The sequence below is a fragment of the Ranitomeya variabilis genome, chromosome 7, assembly GCF_051348905.1.
Source record: "Ranitomeya variabilis isolate aRanVar5 chromosome 7, aRanVar5.hap1, whole genome shotgun sequence".
Taxonomy (NCBI): domain Eukaryota; kingdom Metazoa; phylum Chordata; class Amphibia; order Anura; family Dendrobatidae; genus Ranitomeya; species Ranitomeya variabilis.
This window is the reverse complement of record NC_135238.1, coordinates 7,939,768-7,964,107: the sequence shown is the minus strand read 5'-3', so window position 1 is coordinate 7,964,107 and position 24,340 is coordinate 7,939,768. Positions and strand designations below refer to the sequence as shown.

Below are 24,340 nucleotides of genomic sequence, written 5' to 3'. Positions count from 1 at the left end.
GGGGCACTGCCCATTCTGTGTGTGGGTGCACCATACCAGGGTCTGTAAAGAGATGAGGGCCAATTGCTGACTGCTCTGGGGCACTGCCCATTCTCTATATGTGGGTGCACCATATCATGGTCTTAGAAGAGACGAGGGCCCATTGCTGACTCTGCTCTGCAGTATTGCCCATTCTCTGTATGTGGGTGCACCATATCATGGTCTGAGAAGAGATGAGGGCCCATTACTGACTCTGCTCTGGGGTACTGCCAATTCTCTGTGTGTGGGTGCACCATACCTGGGTCTGAGAAGAGATGAGGGCCCATTGCTGACTCTGCTCTGGGGCATTACCCATTTTCTGTGTGTGGGTGCACCATACCAGGGTCTGAGAAGAGACAAGGGCCCATTCCTGACTCTGCTCTGGGGCACTGCGCATTCCTTGTATGTGGGTGCACCATACCAGGGTCTGAGAAGAGACGAGCGCCCATTCCTGACTCTGCTCTGGGGCACTGCCCATTCTCTGTGTGGGTGCACCATACCAGGGTCTGAGAAGAGATGAGGGCTCATTGCTGACTCTGCTCTGGGGCACTGCCCATTCTCTGTATGTGGGTGCACCATATCATGGTCTGAGAAGAGATGAGGGCCCATTGCTGACTCTGCTCTGGGGAACTGTCCATTCTCTGTATGTGGGTGCACCATATCATGGTCTGAGAAGAGATGATGGTCCATTACTGACTCAGCTCTGGGGCACTGCCCATTCTCTGTGTGTGGGTGCTCCATACCAGGGTCTGAGAAGAGACGAGGGCCCATTCCTGACTCTGCTCTGGGGCACTACGCATTCTCTGTGTGTGGGTGCACCATTGCAGGGTCTGAGAAGAGATGAGGGCCCATTGCTGACTCTGCTCAAGGGCATTACCCATTCTCTGTGGGTGCACCATACCAGGGTCTGAGAAGAGAGGGCCCATTCCTGACTCTGCTTTGGGGAACTGCGCATTCCTTGTATGTGGGTGCACCATAGCAGGGTCTGAGAAGAGACGAGGGCCCATTGCTGACTCTGCTCTGGGGCACTGCCCATTCTCCGTATGTGGGTGCACCATACCAGGGTCTGAGAAGGCTCTATACAAAGACATGATAGGCATGTATGCACAGAGGCTGTCCGTATATTAACCACTGGGGGGCGCTCACCTCATTTATGAAGCCCTCAATCACGGCTCTGTATGCAGTGAGCAGCCCCCAGTAGAGCTGATAAGTGAGGAGTAAATGCAGTTTTGGAGCAGACAGATCACAGGCTGAGCAGCAGTGACATGCTCACCTGAAATGTTCACGCTCTGATCAGAGCAGCAGGGAGATCAATCAATCGTGTGATTAATTTCTATCCAGTAAAAATAATAAGGAGCTTAAAAAAAAAAACAACATAAATAAAATAATGACCCCAGATCCAGCGTCCGGTGGAGCAGAGCGCACATATGGAGATCAGGGGACCATTTTTGGCTTTATTTTCAGCAGAGTAATTTATTCCTGGAATGTTATCAGACTGATGATAAATTGCAGTGAATGTCAGCCGCCAGGATAAGGGCTAATATACCGGGCAGCCTGCCAAAGACTGAACACCTGCGGATGTCAGGGAGCCGCGCCAAATACTGAGATTACATAGTCCGTGTACAGATACGACAAGATAACGCGATAATGGCAGTAACGCTGCGGCTGCTGTTGGGTCTTTTTATTTGATGCATCTACAAAAAGGAATATGGAACAAATCTCAATGTCAGGCAGCAGCCGGGAAAGCAAACAAGATTTTTTTGCTGTTTGAAACAAAAAGATGTAAAACACTGACGTGAATGTAACATCACCTCTACTATAAATGTTATCAACTCCTGGTATAAGTATAAATGTCACGAGCAATGTCCACTCGCTCGTTCACTCGCCTATCCCTATAGGGTGAGCATGAGCGCAGCGCCTCCCACAGGCAGTCACACATCCACCACACTTCTTGCTGCCACTGCTCCCCGTTTGGATAGTCCTGCCCGGGGTGACACTAGTACACGCGCAACACCCAAGCACTGCCTGCACGCTGGCATACACAGGTAGTACAACCAGGCGATACTTTCCCTCTTTGAGGTTGTGGGTACGTTTAGAGCAGAAAAGAACAAATCTACTAAATTTATACTTTATTTATTAAGGAAAGCCCATAGCTCAGAAAGTTACAAGATGAGACAACAAAAAGATGGCAAATGCAAAATAAGAACAAAAATGTACAGATTAAGTAGAGAAATGTCTTACGGAGGGGATCTGTGAGGTTCAGGTGAAGACGCTGCAGGAGTTAGGGCAAATGTACAACAATCTGGATCTGACCAGGAGTTTTCTGGATATTATAAAGGGTCCCGTCCGCACCCCTCACCCCTCCTCCAGTTCTTGTGAGGGGAGGACAACTACTTGTATGCAAGGAAATAGCGCATTCGTGCACATTTAATCTAAGTACATTTATCAAAGTACTGGCAGTTACAACATGGCAGTTAGACAGGGCAGGAGACAGGCAAGACAATTAAATAATTCTATTCCCTGTACTTTTGGATCAGAACAAAGACTCACCATATGTATTTGCATAATCTATATCCTGGCTGCTGCATTCACTCACATTCACCGCCCTTGCATAAACTCTCTACACTCCATCCATAGCGGCCCCTCTGTCCTTGCCTCTCCTATGTATAGCACTCATGCTCTGTTCACATTGCTTAACAGCACAGGTCCATTCAGTCCCACCATCCAACACAAGAGCCGCTCTCACAAATCACTTAACCATCTGCTCACTCTTTCTATCCTCCTCCTAGTCGCTGGACACATCTCTCCAAACCCCGGCCCCCCATGTTATAGCCAGTCAAACCTCCCAACTGCTACACCCAGAAACCCCTCTAACCTTATTAATATTCCATGCATGCCTTCTGTCTCTTTCAATTGTGCCCTTTGGAATTCTCGCTCAGTGTGTAATAATAAACTCCCTTTCATGCATGACTTCTTCCTTTCTAATTCTCTTAATCTCCTGGCTCTTACTGAAACCTGGATCCAGCAGTCAGACACCACCGCTGCTGCTCTTTCATATGGTGGACTACACTTTTCTCATACCCCAAGATCAGACAACAGAGCAGATGGAGGCGATGGTCTGCTCCTTTCACCCAAATGTACCTTCCAAGTTATCCCCCAAGTACCCTCACTTGTATTCCCTTCCTTTGAGGTCCATGCTGTCAGACTCTACGTCCCCTTCTCCATGCGAGTGGCGGTGGTGTATCGTCCTCCCGGCCCCTCTCATCAGTTCCTGGATCACTTTGCCACCTGGCTTCCACACTTTCTCTCCTGTGACACCCCCACCCTCATCATGGGTGATTTCAACATCCCCATTGCTTCTCCCCTCTCCCCATCTGCTTCTCACCTTTTATCTCTAACCTCCTCTTTCGGCCTCTCGCAGCATACTAACTCTCTAACGCATGAAGATGGAAACTCCCTTGACTTGGTCTTCTCCCGGCTTTGCTCAGTGGATGATTTCACAAACTCCCCTCTCCCGCTTTCTGACCACAACCTTCTTTCATTCTCTATCAAGAACTGCCATCCCGCTCAGGTCACCCCCACTTTCCACACTTATAGAAACATACAGGCCATTAACACCCAGAAACTTATGAAGAACTTGCAGTCCTCATTGGCCCCAATCTCCATCTCATGTCCTGATTCTGCTCTGAAGCATTACAATGAAACCCTGCAAAGTGCTTTGGATGAAGCTGCACCTCCTATACATAGAACAACTCAGCACTGACGGCGACAACCGTGGCACACGCTGCAAACAGTTTTCCTGCAGCGGTGCTCCAGGTGCGCCGAACGTCTGTGGAGAAAATCTAATCTACCCAAAGATTTCATCCATTATAAGTTCATGCTTAAAACATACAACTCTGCCCTTCACCTCTCCAAACAAACCTATTTTAACACCCTCATCATCTCACTGTCCAATAACCCTAAACGTCTCTTTGACAATTTTCAGTCCCTACTCAACCCAAGAGAGCAGGCCCCAACCACAGATCTCCGCGCTGACGATCTGGCCAATTACTTCAAAGAAAAAATTGACCACATTCGACAGGAAATCATCTCCCAATCCCTTCATACCATGCACTGTCCTCCCTCCCCCACTGCATCTAGTTCACTCTCTGACTTTGAGCCAGTTACAGAAGAAGTAGTCGGGCTCCTTGCATCTTCTCGCCCAACCGCTTGCACCAGTGACCCCATTCCGTCACATCTCCTCCAGTGCCTTTCCCCTGCTGTCACCTCTCATCTAACAAAAATATTCAACCTTTCTCTCTCTTCCGGTATTTTTCCCTCCTCATTTAAACATGCCATCATACATCCATTACTTAAAAAACCCTCCCTCGACCAAAATTGTGCCGCTAATTATAGACCTGTCTCTAATCTTCCCTTCATCTCTAAACTCCTCGAACGCCTGGTCCACTCCCGTCTTACCCGCTATCAGATAACTCTCTTCTAGACCCTCTATAATCTGGCTTCTGCTCTTTACACTCTACTGAAACTGCCCTCATTAAAGTCTCTAATGATCTACTAAGAGCTAAATCTAATGGTCACTACTCCATGATAATTCTCTTGGATCTCTCTGCAGCATTCGACACTGTGGATCATCAGCTCCTCCTCACTATGCTCCGCTCCATCGGCCTCAAGGACACCGTTCTCTCCTGGTTCTCCTCCTATCTCTGACCGATCCTTCACTGTATGTTTTGCTGGTTCCTCCTCCTCTCACCTTCCCCTTACTGTTGGGGTTCCTCAAGGATCAGTCCTAGGCCCCCTCCTCTTCTCTTTGTATACCGCCCCTATTGGACAATCAGTAGATTTGGTTTCCAGTACCATCTCTATGCTGATGACACCCAATTATACACTTCTCCTGATATCACGCCGACCTTTTTAGAAAACACCAGTGATTGTCTTACCGCTGCCTCCAACATCATGTCCTCCCTCTATCTGAAACTGAACCTGTCAAAAACTGAACTCCTCGTGTTCTCTCCCTCTACTAACCTACCTTTGCCTGACATTGCCATCTCTGTGTGTGGTTCCACCATTAATCCCAAGCAACATGTCCGCTGCCTTGGGGTCATATTTGATTCCGAGCTTTCATTCACCCCCCACATCCAATCACTGGCTCGCTCTTCTTATCTGCATCTCAAAAACATTTCTAGAATTCGCCCTTTTCTTACTTTCGACTCTGCAAAAACTCTTACTGTTTCACTTATTCATTCTCGTCTGGACTATTACATAGTAGCATAGTAACATAGTTAGTAAGGCCGAAAAAAGACATTTGTCCATCCAGTTCAGCCTATATTCCATCATAATAAATCCCCAGATCTACGTCCTTCTACAGAACCTAATCACTGTAAGATACAATATTGTTCTGCTCCAGGAAGACATCCAGGCCTCTCTTGAACCCCTCGACTGAGTTCGCCATCACCACCTCCTCATGCCCTAACAGTAAAGAATCCTCTTCTATGTTGGTGGAAAAACCTTCTCGCCTCCAGATGCAGAGAATGCCCCCTCGTGCCCGTCACCTTCCTTGGTATAAACAGATCCTCAGCGAGATATTTGTATTGTCCCCTTATATACTTATACATGGTTATTAGATCGCCCCTCAGCCGTCTTTTTTCTAGACTAAATAATCCTAATTTCGCTAATCTCTCTGGGTATTGTAGTTCTCCCATCCCCTTTATTAATTTTGTTGCCCTCCGTTGTACTCTCTCTAGTTCCATTATATCCTTCCTGAGCACCGGTGCCCAAAACTGGACACAGTACTCCATGTGCGGTCTAACTAGGGATTTGTACAGAGGCAGTATAATGCTCTCATCATGTGTATCCAGACCTCTTTTAATGCACCCCATGATCCTGTTTGCCTTGGCAGCTGCTGCCTGGCACTGGCTGCTCCAGGTAAGTTTATCATTAACTAGGATCCCCAAGTCCTTCTCCCTGTCAGATTTACCCAGTGGTTTCCCGTTCAGTGTGTAATGGTGATATTGATTCCTTCTTCCCATGTGTATAACCTTACATTTATCATTGTTAAACCTCATCTGCCACCTTTCAGCCCAAGTTTCCAACTTATCCAGATCCATCTGTAGCAGAATACTATCTTCTCTTGTATTAACTGCTTTACATAGTTTTGTATCATCTGCAAATATCAATATTTTACTGTGTAAACCTTCTACCATATCATTAATGAATATGTTGAAGAGAAGAGGTCCCAATACCGACCCCTGCGGTACCCCACTGGTCACAGCGACCCAGTTAGAGACTATACCATTTATAACCACCCTCTGCTTTCTATCACTAAGCCAGTTACTAACCCATTTACACACATTTTCCCCCAGACCAAGCATTCTCATTGTGTGTACCAACCTCTTGTGGGGCACGGTATCAAACGCTTTGGAAAAATCGAGATATACCGCATCCAATGACTCACCGTGGTCCAGCCTATAGCTTACCTCTTCATAAAAACTGATTAGATTGGTTTGACATGAGCGATTTCTCATAAACCCATGCTGATACGGAGTTAAACAGTTATTCTCATTGAGATAATCCAGAATAACATCCTTCAGAAACCCTTCACATATTTTACCAACAATAGAGGTTAGACTTACTGGCCTATAATTTCCAGGTTCACTTTTAGAGCCTTTTTTGAATATTGGCACCACATTTGCTATGCGCCAGTCCTGCGGAACAGACCCCGTCGCTATAAGAGTCCCTAAAAATAAGAAATAATGGTTTGTCTATTACATTACTTAGTTCTCTTAGTACTCGTGGGTGTATGCCATCCGGACCCGGAGATTTATCTATTTTAATCTTATTTAGCCGGTTTCGCACCTCTTCTTGGGTTAGATTGGTGACCCTTAATATAGGGTTTTCATTGTTTCTTGGGATTTCACCTAGCATTTCATTTTCCACCATGAATACCGTGGAGAAGAAGGTGTTTAATATGTTAGCCTTTTCCTCGTCATCTACAACCATTCTTTCCTCACTATTTTTTAAGGGGCCTACATTTTCAGTTTTTATTCTTTTACTATTGATATAGTTGAAGAACAGTTTGGGATTAGTTTTACTCTCCTTAGCAATGTGCTTCTCTGTTTCCTTTTTGGCAGCTTTAATTAGTTTTTTAGATAAAGTATTTTTCTCCCTATAGTTTTTTAGAGCTTCAATGGTGTCATCCTGCTTTAGTAGTGCAAATGCTTTCTTTTTACTGTTAATTGCCTGTCTTACTTCTTTGTTTAGCCACATTGGGTTTTTCCTATTTCTAGTCCTTTTATTCCCACAAGGTATAAACCGCTTACAGTGCCTATTTAGGATGTTCTTACACATTTTCCATTTATTATCTGTATTCTTATTTCTGAGGATATTGTCCCAGTCTACCAGATTAAGGGCATCTCTAAGCTGGTCAAACTTTGCCTTCCTAAAGTTCAGTGTTTTTGTGACTCCCTGACAAGTCCCCCTAGTGAAAGACAGGTGAAACTGTACAATATTGTGGTCGCTATTTCCTAGATGCCCGACCACCTGCAGATTTGTTATTCTGTCAGGTCTATTAGATAGTATTAGGTCTCAGTCTACCACCCTACCCGTGCCCTCCATTCTGCTACTGACCTGAGGTTATTATCCTCAATAATCAGAACCTCCAATTCCCGTCTCCAAGACTTTACACGTGCTGCGCCAATTCTTTGGAATGCACTACCCAGGTTAATACAATTAATCCCCAATAGCCACAGTTTTAAGCACGCCCACGGCTGCAGACACTGCTCTCCCATCTCCCTGCAGGGCTCACTCCCTGCCTCTGAGCATACAGCTGCAGACACATCTCTCCCATCTCCCTTCAGAGCTCACTCACTGCCTCTGAGCATACATCTGCACTCAGCTCTCCAATCTCCCTGCAGAGCTCGCTCACTGCCTCTGAGCATACGTCTGCAGACTCAGCTCTCCCATCTCCCTGCAGAGCTCACTCACTGCCTCTGAGCATACATCTGCACTCAGCTCTCCAATCTCCCTGCAGAGCTCGCTCACTGCCTCTGAGCATACGTCTGCAGACTCAGCTCTCCCATCTCCCTGCAGAGCTCACTCACTGCCTCTGAGCATACGGCTGCAGACACAGCTCTCCAATCTCCCTGCAGAGCTCGCTCACTGCCTCTGAGCATACGTCTGCAGACTCAGCTCTCCCATCTCCCTGCAGAGCTCACTCACTGCCTCTGAGCATACGTCTGCAGACTCAGCTCTCCCATCTCCCTGCAGAGCTCACTCACTGCCTCTGAGCATACGGCTGCAGACACAGCTCTCCAATCTCCCTGCAGAGCTCGCTCACTGCCTCTGAGCATACGTCTGCAGACTCAGCTCTCCCATCTCCCTGCAGAGCTCACTCACTGCCTCTGAGCATACATCTCCCTGCAGAGCTCACTGCCTCTGAGCATACGTCTGCAGACTCAGCTCTCCCATCTCCCTGCAGAGCTCACTCACTGCCTCTGAGCATACATCTGCAGACTCAGCTCTCCCATCTCCCTGCAGAGCTCACTCACTGCCTCTGAGCATACGTCTGCAGACTCAGCTCTCCCATCTCCCTGCAGAGCTCACTCACTGCCTCTGAGCATACGTCTGCAGACTCAGCTCTCCCATCTCCCTGCAGAGCTCACTCACTGCCTCTGAGCATACGTCTGCAGACTCAGCTCTCCCATCTCCCTGCAGAGCTCACTCACTGCCTCTGAGCATACATCTGCAGACTCAGCTCTCCCATCTCCCTGCAGAGCTCACTCACTGCCTCTGAGCATACGTCTGCAGACTCAGCTCTCCCATCTCCCTGCAGAGCTCACTCACTGCCTCTGAGAATACGTCTGCAGACTCAGCTCTCCCATCTCCTTGCAGAGCCCACTGCCTCTGAGCATACGTCTGCAGACTCAGCTCTCCCTGCAGAGCTCACTCACTGCCTCTGAGCATACGTCTGCAGACTCAGCTCTCCCATCTCCCTGCAGAGCTCACTCACTGCCTCTGAGCATACATCTGCAGACTCAGCTCTCCCATCTCCCTGCAGAGCTCACTCACTGCCTCTGAGCATACGTCTGCAGACTCAGCTCTCCCATCTCCCTGCAGAGCTCACTCACTGCCTCTGAGCATACGGCTGCAGACACAGTTCTTACTGCAGAGCTCTCCTTCCAGATCTGTATGTATACAGCAGAGAGTATATCTATACACTTTCCCTGCTCTATAACCAACATGTGTTAATATACCGTGTCCCTACAATGTATCTATTCATACATATCCCTTTCTTTATCCACCCATGAAGGGCAGTAGGAGATAATCTTTATTGCCAGGGCTGATGTTCTGGTGCTTTGTGTAACTTCTGAATACTGTATTAGTGCTTTGCAGAGAACACCCACTGAGCTCTCACCCTGCAGATGCACAAATGTCAGAGGTGAGGCCATCTACTTTGTATAAAAACCCGCAATGGATCCACCACCTGACATTAGGCAACTGGGTTCTCTCCATCATCATGTATCACTCTTCGTACAAAAAAGTCAAATCCCAAACAAAGTTTTGATACATAATTATGATTCTATATTATACACACACACACACACACACATACCAGCAAATAGAAATACCATAAGCAAAAATTAACTTTCACCCCTGGTGCATGGAGTTTTTCCAATATGGTGGAGCATCAATGGCTGCATAGACACAAAACTTTAGCGATGAGACGCTGCTAGACGGGATCCACACATGGATACATGTCAGTTGTACGGATGCTCATCACACCGCCTATCTAGTGGCATCTCAGGGCTAAAGATTTGTGTCTATACTGCCATTGATGCTCCCCCATATTAGAAGGACTCCGCTAACCACACATGAACGCTCGCTTATTGAATTGATATGTGCTGGTATTCATGTGAAGTTACAATAAGGAGTCAGAACTTATTCATATGAAGAAATAAGTCACAGACTATTTAGATTGTTTCCAGTACAGATACATGTAAGAAACTGCAAAATGACACAAAAATTATAAAACTATTGTGCAATTAGCAAAGTAATGAAACTAGAGTATGATTGGTCATACATGTAACTGTGCATGCCTTCCAGGGTGACCAACTGCTCACATGCAACATGGACACAGAGGGAGAGGACGGTTTTTTTTTCGAGGGGTCAGACAGACCAGAAAAGACAAATAAATCTGTGAATGAAGGCAATCCCTTAGACGCAGTCGCACGAGCATGGGATCCATCCAACCATCAGCAGGTGGACGTGACCCTGGAGATGATATCTGACATCCTGATGCCGTACCTGCCCGGGTTCACATTGGACTGTAAGTAACAAAGCAACACAAGAAGTCTCATTTTTTCAGCATTAGGGGATCAAGGATTAGGGTCAAGGATGGGGATCAAGGATGAGGGTCAAGGACAGGGATCAAGGATAAAGGTCAAGGATGGGGATCAAGGATGAGGGATCAAGGATGGGGATCAAGGATGAGGGTCAAGGATGGGGATCAATGATGAGGGTCAAGAATGAGGGGAATCAAGGATGAGGGGATCAAGGATGAGAGGATCAAGAATGAGGGGTCAAGGATGACGGGTCAAGGATGACGGGTCAAGTATGGGATGAACGTTCATCTCCGGTCTAGTTATGTAAAATCATCACTTTTTAAAAAGGTTTTCCTGTGAGCAGCGCGTAACTTATCTGCAGAGTACTTGACAAATGTAGGATTGGTTGGGGGTCTAACCACTGCACCCCACCTAGCACGAGAACAAGGATGCAAAAGCCAGTGTGTTAAAAGAGAGGGAGTGTGCAACTATGTCTACCCACCATGGTTACATGACACAAGAGCCGCATTCACAATTCTGCCAGCTCTTAGTAGAAGCAGTTGACTGCTTGTTAGCAGACACCTATAACAATGCAATTTTCTCTGCAAATTTTTAAAGCATCAAATCAAGCTCTGTGCAGATTCTAAATTGGCAAAGACTTCTGGGAGATTTCAGCAGTGAGACTTGCAAAATTGTGAATGCAGCTCGGTTAAATAAAAGATGCTTAAACTTGGTGTTACTAAGGGAATTCATTAACTAAAGGGGTCAGAAAGGACCTTAGTGCACAACCAGGCATATGTAAGAGATGAACTTGATCGGAGCTTTAATGGCCTCCACCTCCTGACTTCATCCACCTCCGGGCACTGAACACTTCCACTGGCGACAGCTTCTCTTTCTATATTTACATATGCCACAATGTATCACTAATGTTTATTTCTATCCACAGCAAAAGCAGAAACATTCAAGAAAAAAGTGAAGGAATTTAATATGGAAAAGTTCCAATTGTCGAAGCTCAGTCTCATGGACGTCTTGAAGGTCGGACAGGAAGATCTAAGAAGGATCATTCCTCAGAGAATTGAAGAAGTCCCTTGGTGTTTTCTGCAAAAACTTATGGCTTTGAACAGCAGCGCAAGAAATACAAGACTGAACCAATCCCTGGATACAAGACTTGGCTCGCAGCAGGATGACGATATGGATTTCTTGGACGATATGAACAATTCGAGCTCCGTCCATCCGCTGGATGTTCTGTGCATCCTCCTACATTGCTCCGACAGCTTCCTGCAGCAAGAACTTGTCACCAAAATGTCCATGTGCCAGTTTGCGCTCCCTCTTCTTCTTCCCACTGCAGATGGTTCAGGTAACACTTTCATGTTGTGGTCAATGAGAGAGATTGTGAAACGATGGAGACCTCAATCCATGATTGATAGTAAAGGATGCCGAGAAGACAACTTGGTGAACATCCCTTTGCCAGTCTTCTCTTTTGTCAGGTTGGGACAATGCAATTTGTCCAAATCGAGAATTTTAAATGGTGTTCTAAGTTCGGCTCATAGACATCACGATTTCTTTGTCCACCAGAACATGGATGGTGCCAATATTTTACGGGAAGTATCAGATGGAATTTTGGAGATTGCTTGGTTCTTTCCTGGTGGGCAAGAAAACTTGGACATATTCTCAGATCCAATTGCAGTGACCAACCTCCGCGGTGACATTGAGTCCAACTGGGAACAGTTTAGCTTTCTAACCAAGGTGTCTACCGCAGTTTTCATTTTTATAGAGAATATCGATGAGACACAGTACCGACTGCTAGCAAACGTGGAGGAAACAAACACAAACTATTTCATTATCATCGCTCCACAATCTCGATGCATAACTGGGGAGACACAAACATTTGTAAAGATGTTGTACCCTATACTTAAAATCAACAGGAAACATGTCTTTGTGAAGAATATTTGCGTAAATGATGCAGAACTGGTGAAAAAATTACAGTCAATTATTGCCGATGTTATCAAGTCTTGCACGTACTATATAACTCTGGAGGAAATGTCTCATATTGCAGAAGATCTAGGGATACCTGTGGACGAAAGCTCGGAGGAGCATCAGAACACCAGGAAGCTCACTCTGGACATTACAAAGAACATTAAGGATGTGGTCCGATATAAAAATGAAACCATGAGATTACAAGGTGATCTGTGCCGACAGCTGGCAAAAACTGAAAAGGAGATGTGTAGGATGAAAGGGCTGGGCAACAGCAATGCCGAGGACTACAAAATAAAACTGACCAAGAAATGTTCTGATCTACACAAGCAACAAAGAGAACTTGGTCTTGCGGAAGAGATAGTCAGGTTCATCACAGCAATCAAGGACTTAACCAGAGTTGAGAAACGCTACTTTCTGAAGTGGATGAAGCTTAATCTTGACTGCATCTCTCGGAAGCACATGAGCTCCATACAAGCAGAGTACAAGCAGCACCGCTATAACTCCAGTGCCAACGCAGACAAGCTGAAAGACGTGGATCAGATATTGCTAAACAGTTCCCTAGGGATAGAACATTTTATCAGGGAGGTGGGACAGATTTATGAGGCCCAGTGTTCTGTGGCAAACAACTGTATTGGGCATGAGACAGCATTGAATCAAATTCCAGGAACTGCCGCTGATCTCCTGTTGGATGGGTTCCCATTGGAGCTGATTGATGGAGATGCCTCCAACATTCCCTTACAGTGGATAACTGATGTCCTGACTGAGCTGGATAAGAAGACTGGAGGACAATGCAGGATGAGGGTGATAACTGTGCTGGGAGTGCAGAGTACTGGGAAGTCCACCCTCCTGAACACCATGTTTGGTCTACAGTTCCCTGTGGCCAGTGGTCGATGCACACGAGGAGCCTTCATGAATCTGATTAAAGTGAAGAAGAACTTCAAGGAAGAACTAGGCTGTGACTTCCTTATGGTGATTGACACTGAAGGGCTGAAAGCTCCAGAACTGACTTCTCTCGATGACAGTTTTGAACACGACAATGAATTAGCCACATTAGTCACTGGGTTAAGTGACATCACCATAGTCAATACAGCCATGGAAAATACAGTGGAAATGAAAGATATCCTACAGATTGTGGTCCATGCATTTCTAAGGATGAAAGAAGTTGGCAAGAAACCCAACTGTCAGTTTGTCCATCAGAACGTGAGTGATGTGTCCGCACATGACAAGAATATGAGAGATAGGCAGAAACTTCTGGAACAATTAGATGAAATGACAAGAATAGCTTCAAGAATGGAAGAAAACGATAATGTGACAAAGTTCTCTGATGTCATGGAATATGATCCCGAGGAACACAGCTGGTATGTTCCTGGACTTTGGCACGGAGTTCCACCAATGGCTTCGGTCAACACCGGGTACAGCGAGAGCATTTTTGAACTGAAAAAACATCTTTTTGAAACATTGAAAAAACAGCAACTATCAAGAAAATCTCAGAGGATAACAGATTTCATAAAATGGCTAAAAAGTTTGTGGAATGCTGTAAAATATGAACATTTTATCTTCAGCTTCAGAAACAGCCTGGTGGCCGAGGCGTATAACCAACTTGCGATGAAATATTCAGAGCTGGAGTGGAAATTCCATAAAACAATGTACAAGTGGATGATCGAGACAGAGAATGAGATATCAAACCAATCTGGTTCAGAATTGGATACTGAAATATGGACCAGAATCAAGGATGACATGCAACAAACGCTACAGGCAGAAGAAAGGGATATGCTAGGAGACCTGGAGAAGCACTTTGATAGTGGCAACAAGTACGCACACTTGGTAGAAAGGTATAAAGAAGACTTTCTTAAAAGTGTGTTGACTCTCAGAAATGAAATGGAAGAGAATTTAAAGATTAAATGTGAAGAAGCGATCCGCATACAGAGAGGAAAGCATGAGATACAGTTCGTTCAGAACAGCTACTTGAAGATCATCGAAGAGAAAGCTGCCGGCCTCCTGGATAACTACAAGAATATCAAATGTCAACTGAGCAATGAAGAACTCGAGTCTGAGTTTGAAAACATTTGGAATAAAACCTTACCAGGATTACAGATGAGCAGCTTAAAGAAACACGATGTCAGTCGAGAGATGGTAGAACAGTTGAGGAAGGACATGAGACACAAAGCTGGATATATCAACAAGAAGCTCAACGAGATACAAAGTGTGGATGACCATGGGCAAGATGGGCTGAGTCTGGATAAGAAATATGTTCAACCCAGGTACTATGAAAGCATGCCAGAAGAATCTCTTACAGAATACTGGGAAAAAGTAAATGACCTTGTGGCCTCCTTAAAAGATCAGTGCTGTAGGCATGTAGCCGAGCAAGTGAACACAATGAAGGATTACCACCAGACCTACAGCCAGGAGCTTCTAAACACCATAACCGAAAGACTAAACCAAGACGATATTAAAGCCCTCCACCTCACTGCATTATTTGAGTTGGACCTGAAGCTTCAACTCTTGGGTCAAGCTGCCCCGTTATTCCAGGAAAAACATGATGTTTTCTTCCAAGAGAACAACACAAGGTTATGTCTTGATAGCCTGAAACCTCAATACTTTGCCATGTTTAAAAATGTTTACCAAGAAAAGGATGAGTCTCAGCTCAGAGCGCAGCGGTTCTGTGAGGCTTGTCTGAAGCCTTCTATCACAGACTACGTGTATAAAAACTTGGGTGGAGAAATCGTGAATGATATATTAACGAGTGGCGACTCCATCCAGTACAGCAGCAGAACCTTCTTCCAGTACACGCTGCTCAAGGAGCTCCTAGAAAACTCAGATTTCACTCAGTACATAAAGTACAACAATCATTACGAGACTTTTGTGAAGACTTGGATAATAAAATACATCATTGACAAGTATAAGGAGTCCACCTCTCTGGAAACCATAAAATCAAACATCTTGGTTTCCATCATGAGGAAGATAAGACAAGTTCTTAGAGACCCAAAGGTGAGGGAGAGTTCTAGCTTGTCGCAATGTTTGAAGACTTTTTGTTCGATGCTGAAGAAGGACTTGGTCATAGCACAGAATGAGATGAAGGTCGTCATATTTCAGAATAATGCCAGTCCCGTGCAGTTCTCAGCAGACATTGAAATGTTTCTTCTGGGAGTGGAAATACAAATTACTACAGAAATGAAACATTTTACAATCAATCACATCCTCTCTAAGGCATCGGTGAAGCCTCAGGAGGAGTTGTTCAAGAAGGTGTTTGGATGTGGGAAGCAGTGTCCATTCTGTAAGGTCCCCTGTGAGGCTGGAGCGGTCAACCACAAGGAGCATTTCGCCTCCGTTCACCGACCACAAGGGTTAGGAACATACAGGTGCAAGGAGTCTCAAGTGCTGTCCCATTCCATATGCTCCACCGATGTTGTCGGTAACGCGACCTTTATAAACTCAGACACGGAGTGGAAGCCTTGTCTCTTCAAAGAATACCGCAAGCTTTACCCAGACTGGAGCATACAGCCCGACACCACCATCGGGGCTTCAGATTATTGGAAATTTGTCTTTAATATGTATAATAAAAAGTTTTCAGATTATTATAATGCTAAGCCGGCCGAGCTGCCTGAAGAATGGTCTCAGATCACTCAAGAGCAGGCGCTCCAGAACCTGAAAGAATCCTTCAACATGAGATGAATGTATAATCTAGAGGTTTAGACCAGCAAGCACATCATGTTTTCATCCAGAAGATCCAACCAGAAGGGGATTTCTTCACTTCCTCTCCAGCTCTTGTAAATTGGTCTCATTCTCTAGTTGAGGTGGAGGCATCTAAATCAACTTCTGTACAAACCTTCACATCATCTTAGTATCTATAAAAGTGGTCTCCAGCCTGTAGTCCACCATCTGGGGCTTTAGAAGTGCAAATCCAAACAGTTTGATAAACAGGGTCTTGATAAACAGAAAAAAAAAACCAAAAGAAAAACAAAGAGCCCTAAAAAATACCTTTTAATATTGATGATTAAAAGTGCACAAAACCAAAAAATACTTTCCTAAAAATAGGGAAAGTTGAGGGTGTATGCCGTAAATTTCAATGATATACAGACTGATAAATCGGTTAGTCAGCCACAGATTGTTAAATGCACAAGGAATGGACTATGGAAGATAGAATGTGCCTTTCCCTATAGACGTCCCTTCCTGACAGCGGAGGTTGGCGCCCTGGGAACGATATGGTGCCCCCGCTCACCGTCGGCTGACCCTCAACAGGAATCCCTATCAAAAAGCCACCACCATCACCAAACACCTAGAATATAAAGTGCCATTAGTGCAGAGTAACTTGATCCAATTCGAATCTAAGTATTTCTGGTTCCAGAGGCAGAGTTATATGACTCTTCGTGTAGTCCAGTTGGCTATTATCAGGGGATAATCAAAGAGAGTATCACATTTTTTTCCTCAAAGTCTTGAGATAATCATATTTTCCTTGATATGTATGTACTATCCTTTTACATTGGTGGCTAGGAGCAGCATTCCAAAGCATATGAAATAGGTGCACACATATCTAATAGCAGAACTAGACTAGGATATCTTGTGTTGTCCCTGCACGCCTCATCTATAGCCACAATTCTTATATTAATGCATTAATCTGAATAGGATCAACACCAGCCCAACAGGGCAAGAGATGTCTGATAGAGAGTAAATACTTGGGTACAATAATAAATAAATCAAAAAATTTGCTGGCGATCTAGACAGCTAATAAATGAGACCCAATATGTGTCATAGACGTCCTCTTAAGCATGGTCGCGCATTCATACATGACATCAATTCAAAAGATTTCCCAGCTCTCAGTTTCTGCCAAAAGTGGTCACAAGGTAAACCACAGGTCCCATTGGGTCAGACAGGCAGAGCAATCCTATATAGATGAAAAAAATTAACCATCTAGATAAGGCATTAATATATCTTAAGCCACAACGACATTGTCAGGGTCTTCATCCCAACCCTAAGGCCTCTTTCACACTTGCGTTGGTACGGGTCCGTCGCTAAGCGTTGGTGCGCCGTACCGACGCAGGTTGTGAAAATTTGTCACGTGGGCAGCAGATGCAGTTTTTCAACGCATCCGCTGCCCATTCTAAAGTCCAGGGAGGAGGGGGCGGAGTTCCGGCCGCACATGCGCAGTAGAAAATGGCAGACGTGACGTACGAAAAAACGTTCCCTATGGCCATACGTCGCAATCCGTCGGCAATACAAATCAATGGGCAAAAAACGCATCCTGCGGGCACATTTGCAGGATCCGTTTTTTTGCCCAAAACGACGGATTTAAGAAAAGCTAGTGTGAAAGAGGCCTAAGAGGTCTCATAAACAGCACATAAGTTTATATTATGACTATACACCTATAAGACATCCTAGTCTAGTTCTGCTATTAGGCATGTGTGCACCTATTTCATATGCTTTGGAATGCTACTCCTAGCCACCAGTGCAAAAGACAGGATAATCATATTTTCCTTGATATGTATGTACTATCTTTTGGTAGGGATTCCTGTTGAGGGTCCTGAGGGTCAGCCGACGGTGAGCGGAGGCGCCATAACGTTCCCAGGGTGCCAACCTCCGCTGTCAGGAAGGAACGTCTATAGGGAAAGGCATATTCTATCTTCCATAGTCCATTCCTTGTGCATTTAACAATCTGTGGCTGACTAATTGATTTATCAGTCTGTATCTCATTGAAATTTACAGCATACACCCTCAACTTTCCCTATTTTTAGGAAAGCATTTTTTGGTTTTGTGTACTTTTAATCAATATTAGAAGGTATTTTTTAGGGTTTTTTGTTTTTCTCTTGTTTTAGAAGTGCAGCAAGTTTCAGCTTCCCAGCGAGGCGCCACTCACTCATTAGAAGTCAATTATGTTACCTGGGTATCCTCAGACCAAGCACGACTACATGCCCGCTGTAAGAGGAGTGTCTGCAGCCATGTCAGGGGATGCTGGGGGGTTGTAGCTTCAGTCACCAGGTCTAGGCTATTGTCCTAAATCGATTTTTCACAACTCTAATGAATGTGTTATCTGCGTCGTTGACCCCAGCCATGAAAGCAGGCTCTGTAGATCCCAATATTACAACTTTCTGAATTTCCTGATGTTAAACCCTAATAAAAAGGTTTTATCCGATTATTCAGACGCGAGTTTTCCCTGCATTCTTCCATAGGGGGTGTACAGATCTTGCAAAAATACTCTGTGGTGCCGAAACTTAATGTGATCATGGTGTAACCCTCAAATATATGGGCAGGTTGACTTGCTCATTATCGGCAGCAATCAAATGCAGACGCGCACCTACTTGTGCAAACCAGGGAATAACGTCATGCAGCATTTGGGGAGAAATAATGCGGTTCGTCCAGGGGCAGCCCAACCGGCGTGCTGCAGGCGTCTCTACCATGAAGAGCTCCACCAGTGGACAGCCACAATGGAGAAGTAAAACCAGGTGCTGCGGCGCTCCCGTGGATGGACATGTGGCTAACAGTCAGCTGTAGACAGCCTTCATCAGGTTAATAAAGTCACTTATTTTCTGGGGAAAGCAGCAGCTTAGGAAACTTACTTAAATCCTGTTATAAAAAAGGGATTTTTAATTTTGTTTACTGCGCATTGCTTAGGTTGTTTATCAGAAGTGGCCTGTCTCCTAGGCAATGAGTGTTGCTTTTAGGTGGCCACATCCCTGCGATCTTCTGATGCTGCCAAAGCAGAGCTGCCTCAAAGCAGCATCTGAAACTGGCACCAGTGCTGCAAACTGGATATTTAGGAGTGCTCTGTCCCACCCATCAGGGAACCAGAATGCAGAGGAGCTCTCTGTCTCCAAAGACCAGCCGAGAATAAACCATTAAAATCTGCCGATATGGCCAGATGCCAGCTATTCAGACACCAGATGTGCTACCGACGATTATGTCCCCTTCCCCCATCACAGACTTCAGAATGGTTTCAATGAGCAGCATGTAAATTAATTAGGGTTTTGGCAGGAAATTCTGCACATTTTTCCAAAAATTGCAGCAAAGATTAACCCGAATGCAAACAGCAAACATCCAGGGTGCAGTCTCTGAGTTTGGCACTGCCCCAGCAGGCGGCCATCATTGGTTGTGGACCAGCGATACATCCTTGATAAACTCCACGAGTCTCAGGAAGTGACACAATGGCCATCACCCCAGAGGATGAAGAGCGGAAAATGGCAAAATCCAGTAAGAGACAAAAGGAAACAATACGATACGTAAAAACATTCCCTTTATTATAAAATCCCATAGGAAATGGAATGATGAAAGAGCAGCTCCATGTGGAGCCGCCGACGGTCGGACCCGCGGGATGGGCGCTCGTTGTCTTTTGTTCCGATGGCTGCACCCTGTAGTGTCGATCACACGACATGAGGCGTCCTGCGAGACATTTCCACATCTCCCAAGACGACTTCTGCTGCCATTGTTTAGAAACACTGCGTAACTGTCGCGGTTTATTCCCTGAGAGCGTTGACTTCTCGCACATCTCACGCTGCAGCGCTGACGCAGAGGTTTGGCACAAACCATCGTTCATTCCCAGACGTCACAACTTTTTTTATTTGGTGCTTTCACCTTCTGATGACGCACGATCAGTCACACGAGTTGTAACCAGTGAGCGAAAACTGGCGCCACTCTGAAAAAGAAAAAATCCTAAAAACCGTAAACATGGACCAGTAATGTAACAAAGCCATGAAGCGCTAGAGACCAGCAGCGCAGCGCTCGCAGCCCGTGACCTATCGGTGATATAATGCAGGAAATGTAGCAGGGGCCATACACATCAGTTTTTCTTCTTCTTGTTCTTCTTCCTCTTCTTTGGCGGTGTGCTCGCTGTCAGCCACTGCAGCCTCTTGACGTTGAGGAGCAAGAGGATGAAGTTTATCACGTAGGTGGTGATGCAGATGACACAGAAATCCTCCAAGATGTAGAAGAGGATGTAAGCGAGGTATAGCGAGCCAGCGATGGACACTAGCGAGGTCACCAGCAGCGTCACCGCGGCCGCAGCCAGCCCCGAAAACCCTGGAGGAAGAAGAGAGCAGAGAGTAAGGATGAACTGCCGCCAACTACGTCGCAGGGAGGGGGCCCACTCAGAGGACTGCCGCCAGCTACGTCACAGGTAGGGGGCCCACTCAGAGAGGACTGCCGCCAGCTACGTCGCAGGGAGGGGGCCCACTCGGAGAGGACTGCTGCCAGCTACATCGCAGGGAGGGGGACACTCGGAGAGAACTGCCGCCAGCTACATCGCAGGGAGGGGGACACTCGGAGAGGACTAACGCCAGCTACATCGCAGGGAGGGGGCCCACTGGGAGAGGACTAACGCCAGCTACGTCGCAGGGAGGGGGCCCACTCGGAGAGAACTGACGCCAGCTACGTCGCAGGGAGGGGGCCCACTCGGAGAGGACTGCCGCCAGCTACATCGCAGGGAGGGGGCCCACTCGGAGAGGACTGCCGCCAGCTACATCGCAGGGAGGGGGCCCACTCGGAGAGGACTGCTGCCAGCTACATCGCAGGGAGGGGGCCCACTCGGAGAGGACTGACGCCAGCTACATCGCAGGGAGGGGGCCCACTGGGAGAGGACTGACGCCAGCTACGTCGCAGGGAGGGGGCCCACTCGGAGAGAACTGACGCCAGCTACGTCGCAGGGAGGGGGCCCACTCGGAGAGAACTGCCACCAGCTACATCGCAGGGAGGGGGCCCACTCGGAGAGAACTGACGCCAGCTACGTCGCAGGGAGGGGGCCCACTCGGAGAGGACTGACGCCAGCTACATCGCAGGGAGGGGGCCCACTCGGAGAGGACTGACGCCAGCTACATCGCAGGGAGGGGGCCCACTCGGAGAGGACTGACGCCAGCTACATCGCAGGGAGGGGGCCCACTCGGAGAGGACTGACGCCAGCTACATCGCAGGGAGGTGGCCCACTCGGGAGAGACCTGCCACCAGCTACATCGCAGGGAGGTGGCCCACTCGGGAGAGACCTGCCACCAGCTACGTCGCAGGGAGGGGGCCCACTCGGGAGAGACCTGCCACTAGCTACGTCTGAGTGAGAGGCCACTCAGAGAACTGCCGCCAGCTACGTCGCAGGGAGGGGGCCCGCTCGGGAGAGAACTGCCACCAGCTATGTCAGAGTGAGAGGCCACTCAGAGAACTGCCGCCAGCTACAACGCAGGGAGGGGGCCCACACGGAGAGAACTGCAGCTACCTACAAACGCAGAGAGGGGGCCACTCAGAGAACTGCCGCCAACTACATCGCAGGGAGGGGCTCACTCGGAGAGAACTGTCGCCAGCTACAACGCAGGAAGCGGGCCCACTCGGAGGGAACTGTCGCCAGCTACGTCAGAGTGAGAGGCCACTCAGAACTGCCACCAGCTACATCGCAGGGAGGGGACCAATCGGAGAGAGCTGCCGCCAGCTACAAAGCTGGAAGGGGACCTAATACCGGGCACCATGTATATGCCAATGCAGGTGATGGGAAAAGTACAGTATGACAGGAAAGGGTTAAGCTGTTGCCATGCTGGTACATTGAGGTCCCCTTTGGGTAACTAACAGCTCCTAGTCTGCAGGCGCAGGGAGCGGACATAATGGGACCGCCAGGGTCTAGGGGCGGACAGCGTGCCTCTGTTCTCTGGTATCAGCCGTTACGTACCCAGCACAATCTGCAGCGCGTAGAACAGGACCCCGAATACGCTGTTGGGCTGATTCAGGAGACTCTGCGCCCCCAGGACGTGCTCCACCAGCCCGAAGCCTCGGCCCCACCTGGAAGAAAGAGGAGCGGGTGAGAAATTGGGGAGAACAGTGACCCCACAACACACCGGCATCGGGGGGAGCGGCGACCCCACAACACCCCGGGGAGAGAGCGGCGACCCCACAACACCCCGGGGAGAGAGCGGCGACCCCACAACACCCCGGGGAGAGAGCGGCGACCCCACAACACCCCGGGGAGAGAGCGGCGACCCCACAACACCCCGGGGAGAGAGCGGCGACCCCACAACACCCCGGGGAGAGAGCGGCGACCCCACAACACCCCGGGGAGAGAGCGGCGACCCCACAACACCCCGGGGAGAGAGCGGCGACCCCACAACACCCCGGGGAGAGAGCGGCGACCCCACAACACCCCGGAGAGAGCGGGGTCCCCACAACACCCCGGGCAGAGCGGTGACCCCACAACACCCCGGGCAGAGCGGTGACCCCACAACACCCCGGGGAGAGCGGTGACCCCACAACACCCCGGGGAGAGCGGTGACCCCACAACACCCCGGGGAGAGCGGTGACCCCACAACACCCCGGGGAGAGCGGTGACCCCACAACACCCCGGAGAGAGCGGTGACCCCACAACACCCCGGAGAGAGCGGTGACCCCACAACACCCCGGAGAGAGCGGTGACCCCACAACACCCCGGGGAGAGCGGTGACCCCACAACACCCCGGAGAGAGCGGTGACCCCACAACACCCGGCACCGGGAGGACAGACACACGGTGTATGCAGAGGGATGACCACATAAGCGCGCACTATGCACAGCCGTATTCACACCGCGGGCACAGATGCCGCACTCACCTGGAGGTGAACACCTTGGAGCAGCTGATGGACGGGTTAATGTCGCACAGCGCCCGGTACTCGGCGTCGTTCTCCCGGGAGGTCTCCACATGATAGGCGTACACCGACAGGGCGATGCCCAGAGCGCAGAGCAGGAGCCGCGCCGCCCGCTCCCAGCCGGGGACCTGCTGCACAGAAGCCGCCATCCTCACCTACAGCTGACGTGTCCGCAGCCGCCACTCACACAGCGACCGCCGGAAGAGGCGGGCCAGGGGAGCGGAGCATGCTGGGAAGTGTGGTCCGCAGCCGCCACTCACACAGCGACCGCCGGAAGAGGCGGAGACAGGGGAGCGGAGCATGCTGGGAAGTGTGGTCCGCAGACGCCACTCACACAGCTGCTGCCGGAAGAGGCGGGGCCAGGGGAGCGGAGCATGCTGGGAAGTGTGGTCCGCAGACGCCACTCACACAGCTACTGCCGGAAGAGGCGGGGCCGGGAGCGGAGCATGCTGGGAAGTATGGTCCTTAGCGGGTGGCCAGAGCCATCCAGAGGCGGGGCTAAGAGTGAAGCAGTGATACAATGTATCAGCCGGCGGAGAGAGGCGCTGGGTCCTAGCGCCGCCCGCTACCCCACAGATGGAGAGCAGGGCCCTGTACTGACTTTTCCCGGAAACCCTCAGCAGTGCGCTGAGCCGCTATCAGGGGAGCGCAGGTTAATGTATGAGCAGTAAAGTCATCTAGACAGGGAAGGGTTAATTACTGGATTGTTTTTAATTCAATGTTAGCGTATTTGTAATATATGAACATAAAATGATACTTATTAGTTATCGCAGCTACAAATGCCCGATAACAACGTAATGTGACCCGTGTGCTGACACCGAACGGAAAAAAGGGGTCTGTCAGCCACCACAGAAAGCCATCAAAATGTGAAGACCCGAAATAAGAAAGGTCAGCGAGACCCCCGACTCCTGGCAAGAAGGGGCACGGCCGCGGGGCTGAGAAAACCGACACACACCGCGGCGTTCATTCTCCGTACTTCACCGAGCACCAGGAAAGCCCACCAGGAGGCAGACGGCGCAGGGTCCTGGTCACTCTGGCCACAGGCGGCAGGACGGTACCGGAATACCGGGCCACGACAATCAGAACTGCAAAGCGGAGAGAAGGAAAAACTGGCCGCATCGAGAAAGGGTTAATGACTCAGGTCAGCGTCACTCACCCCATAAGGAGGAGGGCACAATACTGCCACCCCAAAGAGAGCAGGCATAATACCTCCGCCCCAAAAGAGAGCACCATCCCTCCTCCCCAAAGAGAGCAGGCACCATCCCTCCGCCCCAAAGAGAGCAGGCACCATACCGCCACCCCAAAGAGAGCAGGCACCATCCCTCCGCCCCAAAGAGAGCAGGCACCATCCCTCCGCCCCAAAGAGAGCAGGCACCATACCGCCACCCCAAAGAGAGCAGGCACCATCCCTCCGCCCCAAAGAGAGCAGGCACCATCCCTCTGCCCCAAAGAGA

At 48.5% G+C, this 24,340-nt stretch overlaps 2 protein-coding genes across 2 annotated transcripts; one reads left to right on the top strand and one right to left on the bottom strand.

Moving 5' to 3' along the window:
- Window positions 1-10,095: 10,095 nt before the first annotated feature.
- On the top strand, window positions 10,096-16,384 carry LOC143785129 (up-regulator of cell proliferation-like). The gene is made up of 2 exons (XM_077273805.1): window positions 10,096-10,339; window positions 11,281-16,384. Exons 1-2 carry the CDS (start codon window positions 10,141-10,143, stop codon window positions 15,981-15,983), a joined length of 4,902 nt encoding a protein of 1,633 aa, XP_077129920.1. The 5' UTR covers window positions 10,096-10,140; the 3' UTR covers window positions 15,984-16,384.
- A 3,135-nt stretch (window positions 16,385-19,519) lies between these two features.
- Window positions 19,520-23,151, bottom strand: LOC143785128 (vitamin K epoxide reductase complex subunit 1-like protein 1). The gene is made up of 3 exons (XM_077273804.1): window positions 22,851-23,151; window positions 21,943-22,052; window positions 19,520-20,318 (listed from the first exon to the last, which is right to left on the bottom strand). Exons 1-3 carry the CDS (start codon window positions 23,033-23,035, stop codon window positions 20,080-20,082), a joined length of 534 nt encoding a protein of 177 aa, XP_077129919.1. The 5' UTR covers window positions 23,036-23,151; the 3' UTR covers window positions 19,520-20,079.
- Between the last annotated feature and the right edge of the window lie 1,189 nt (window positions 23,152-24,340).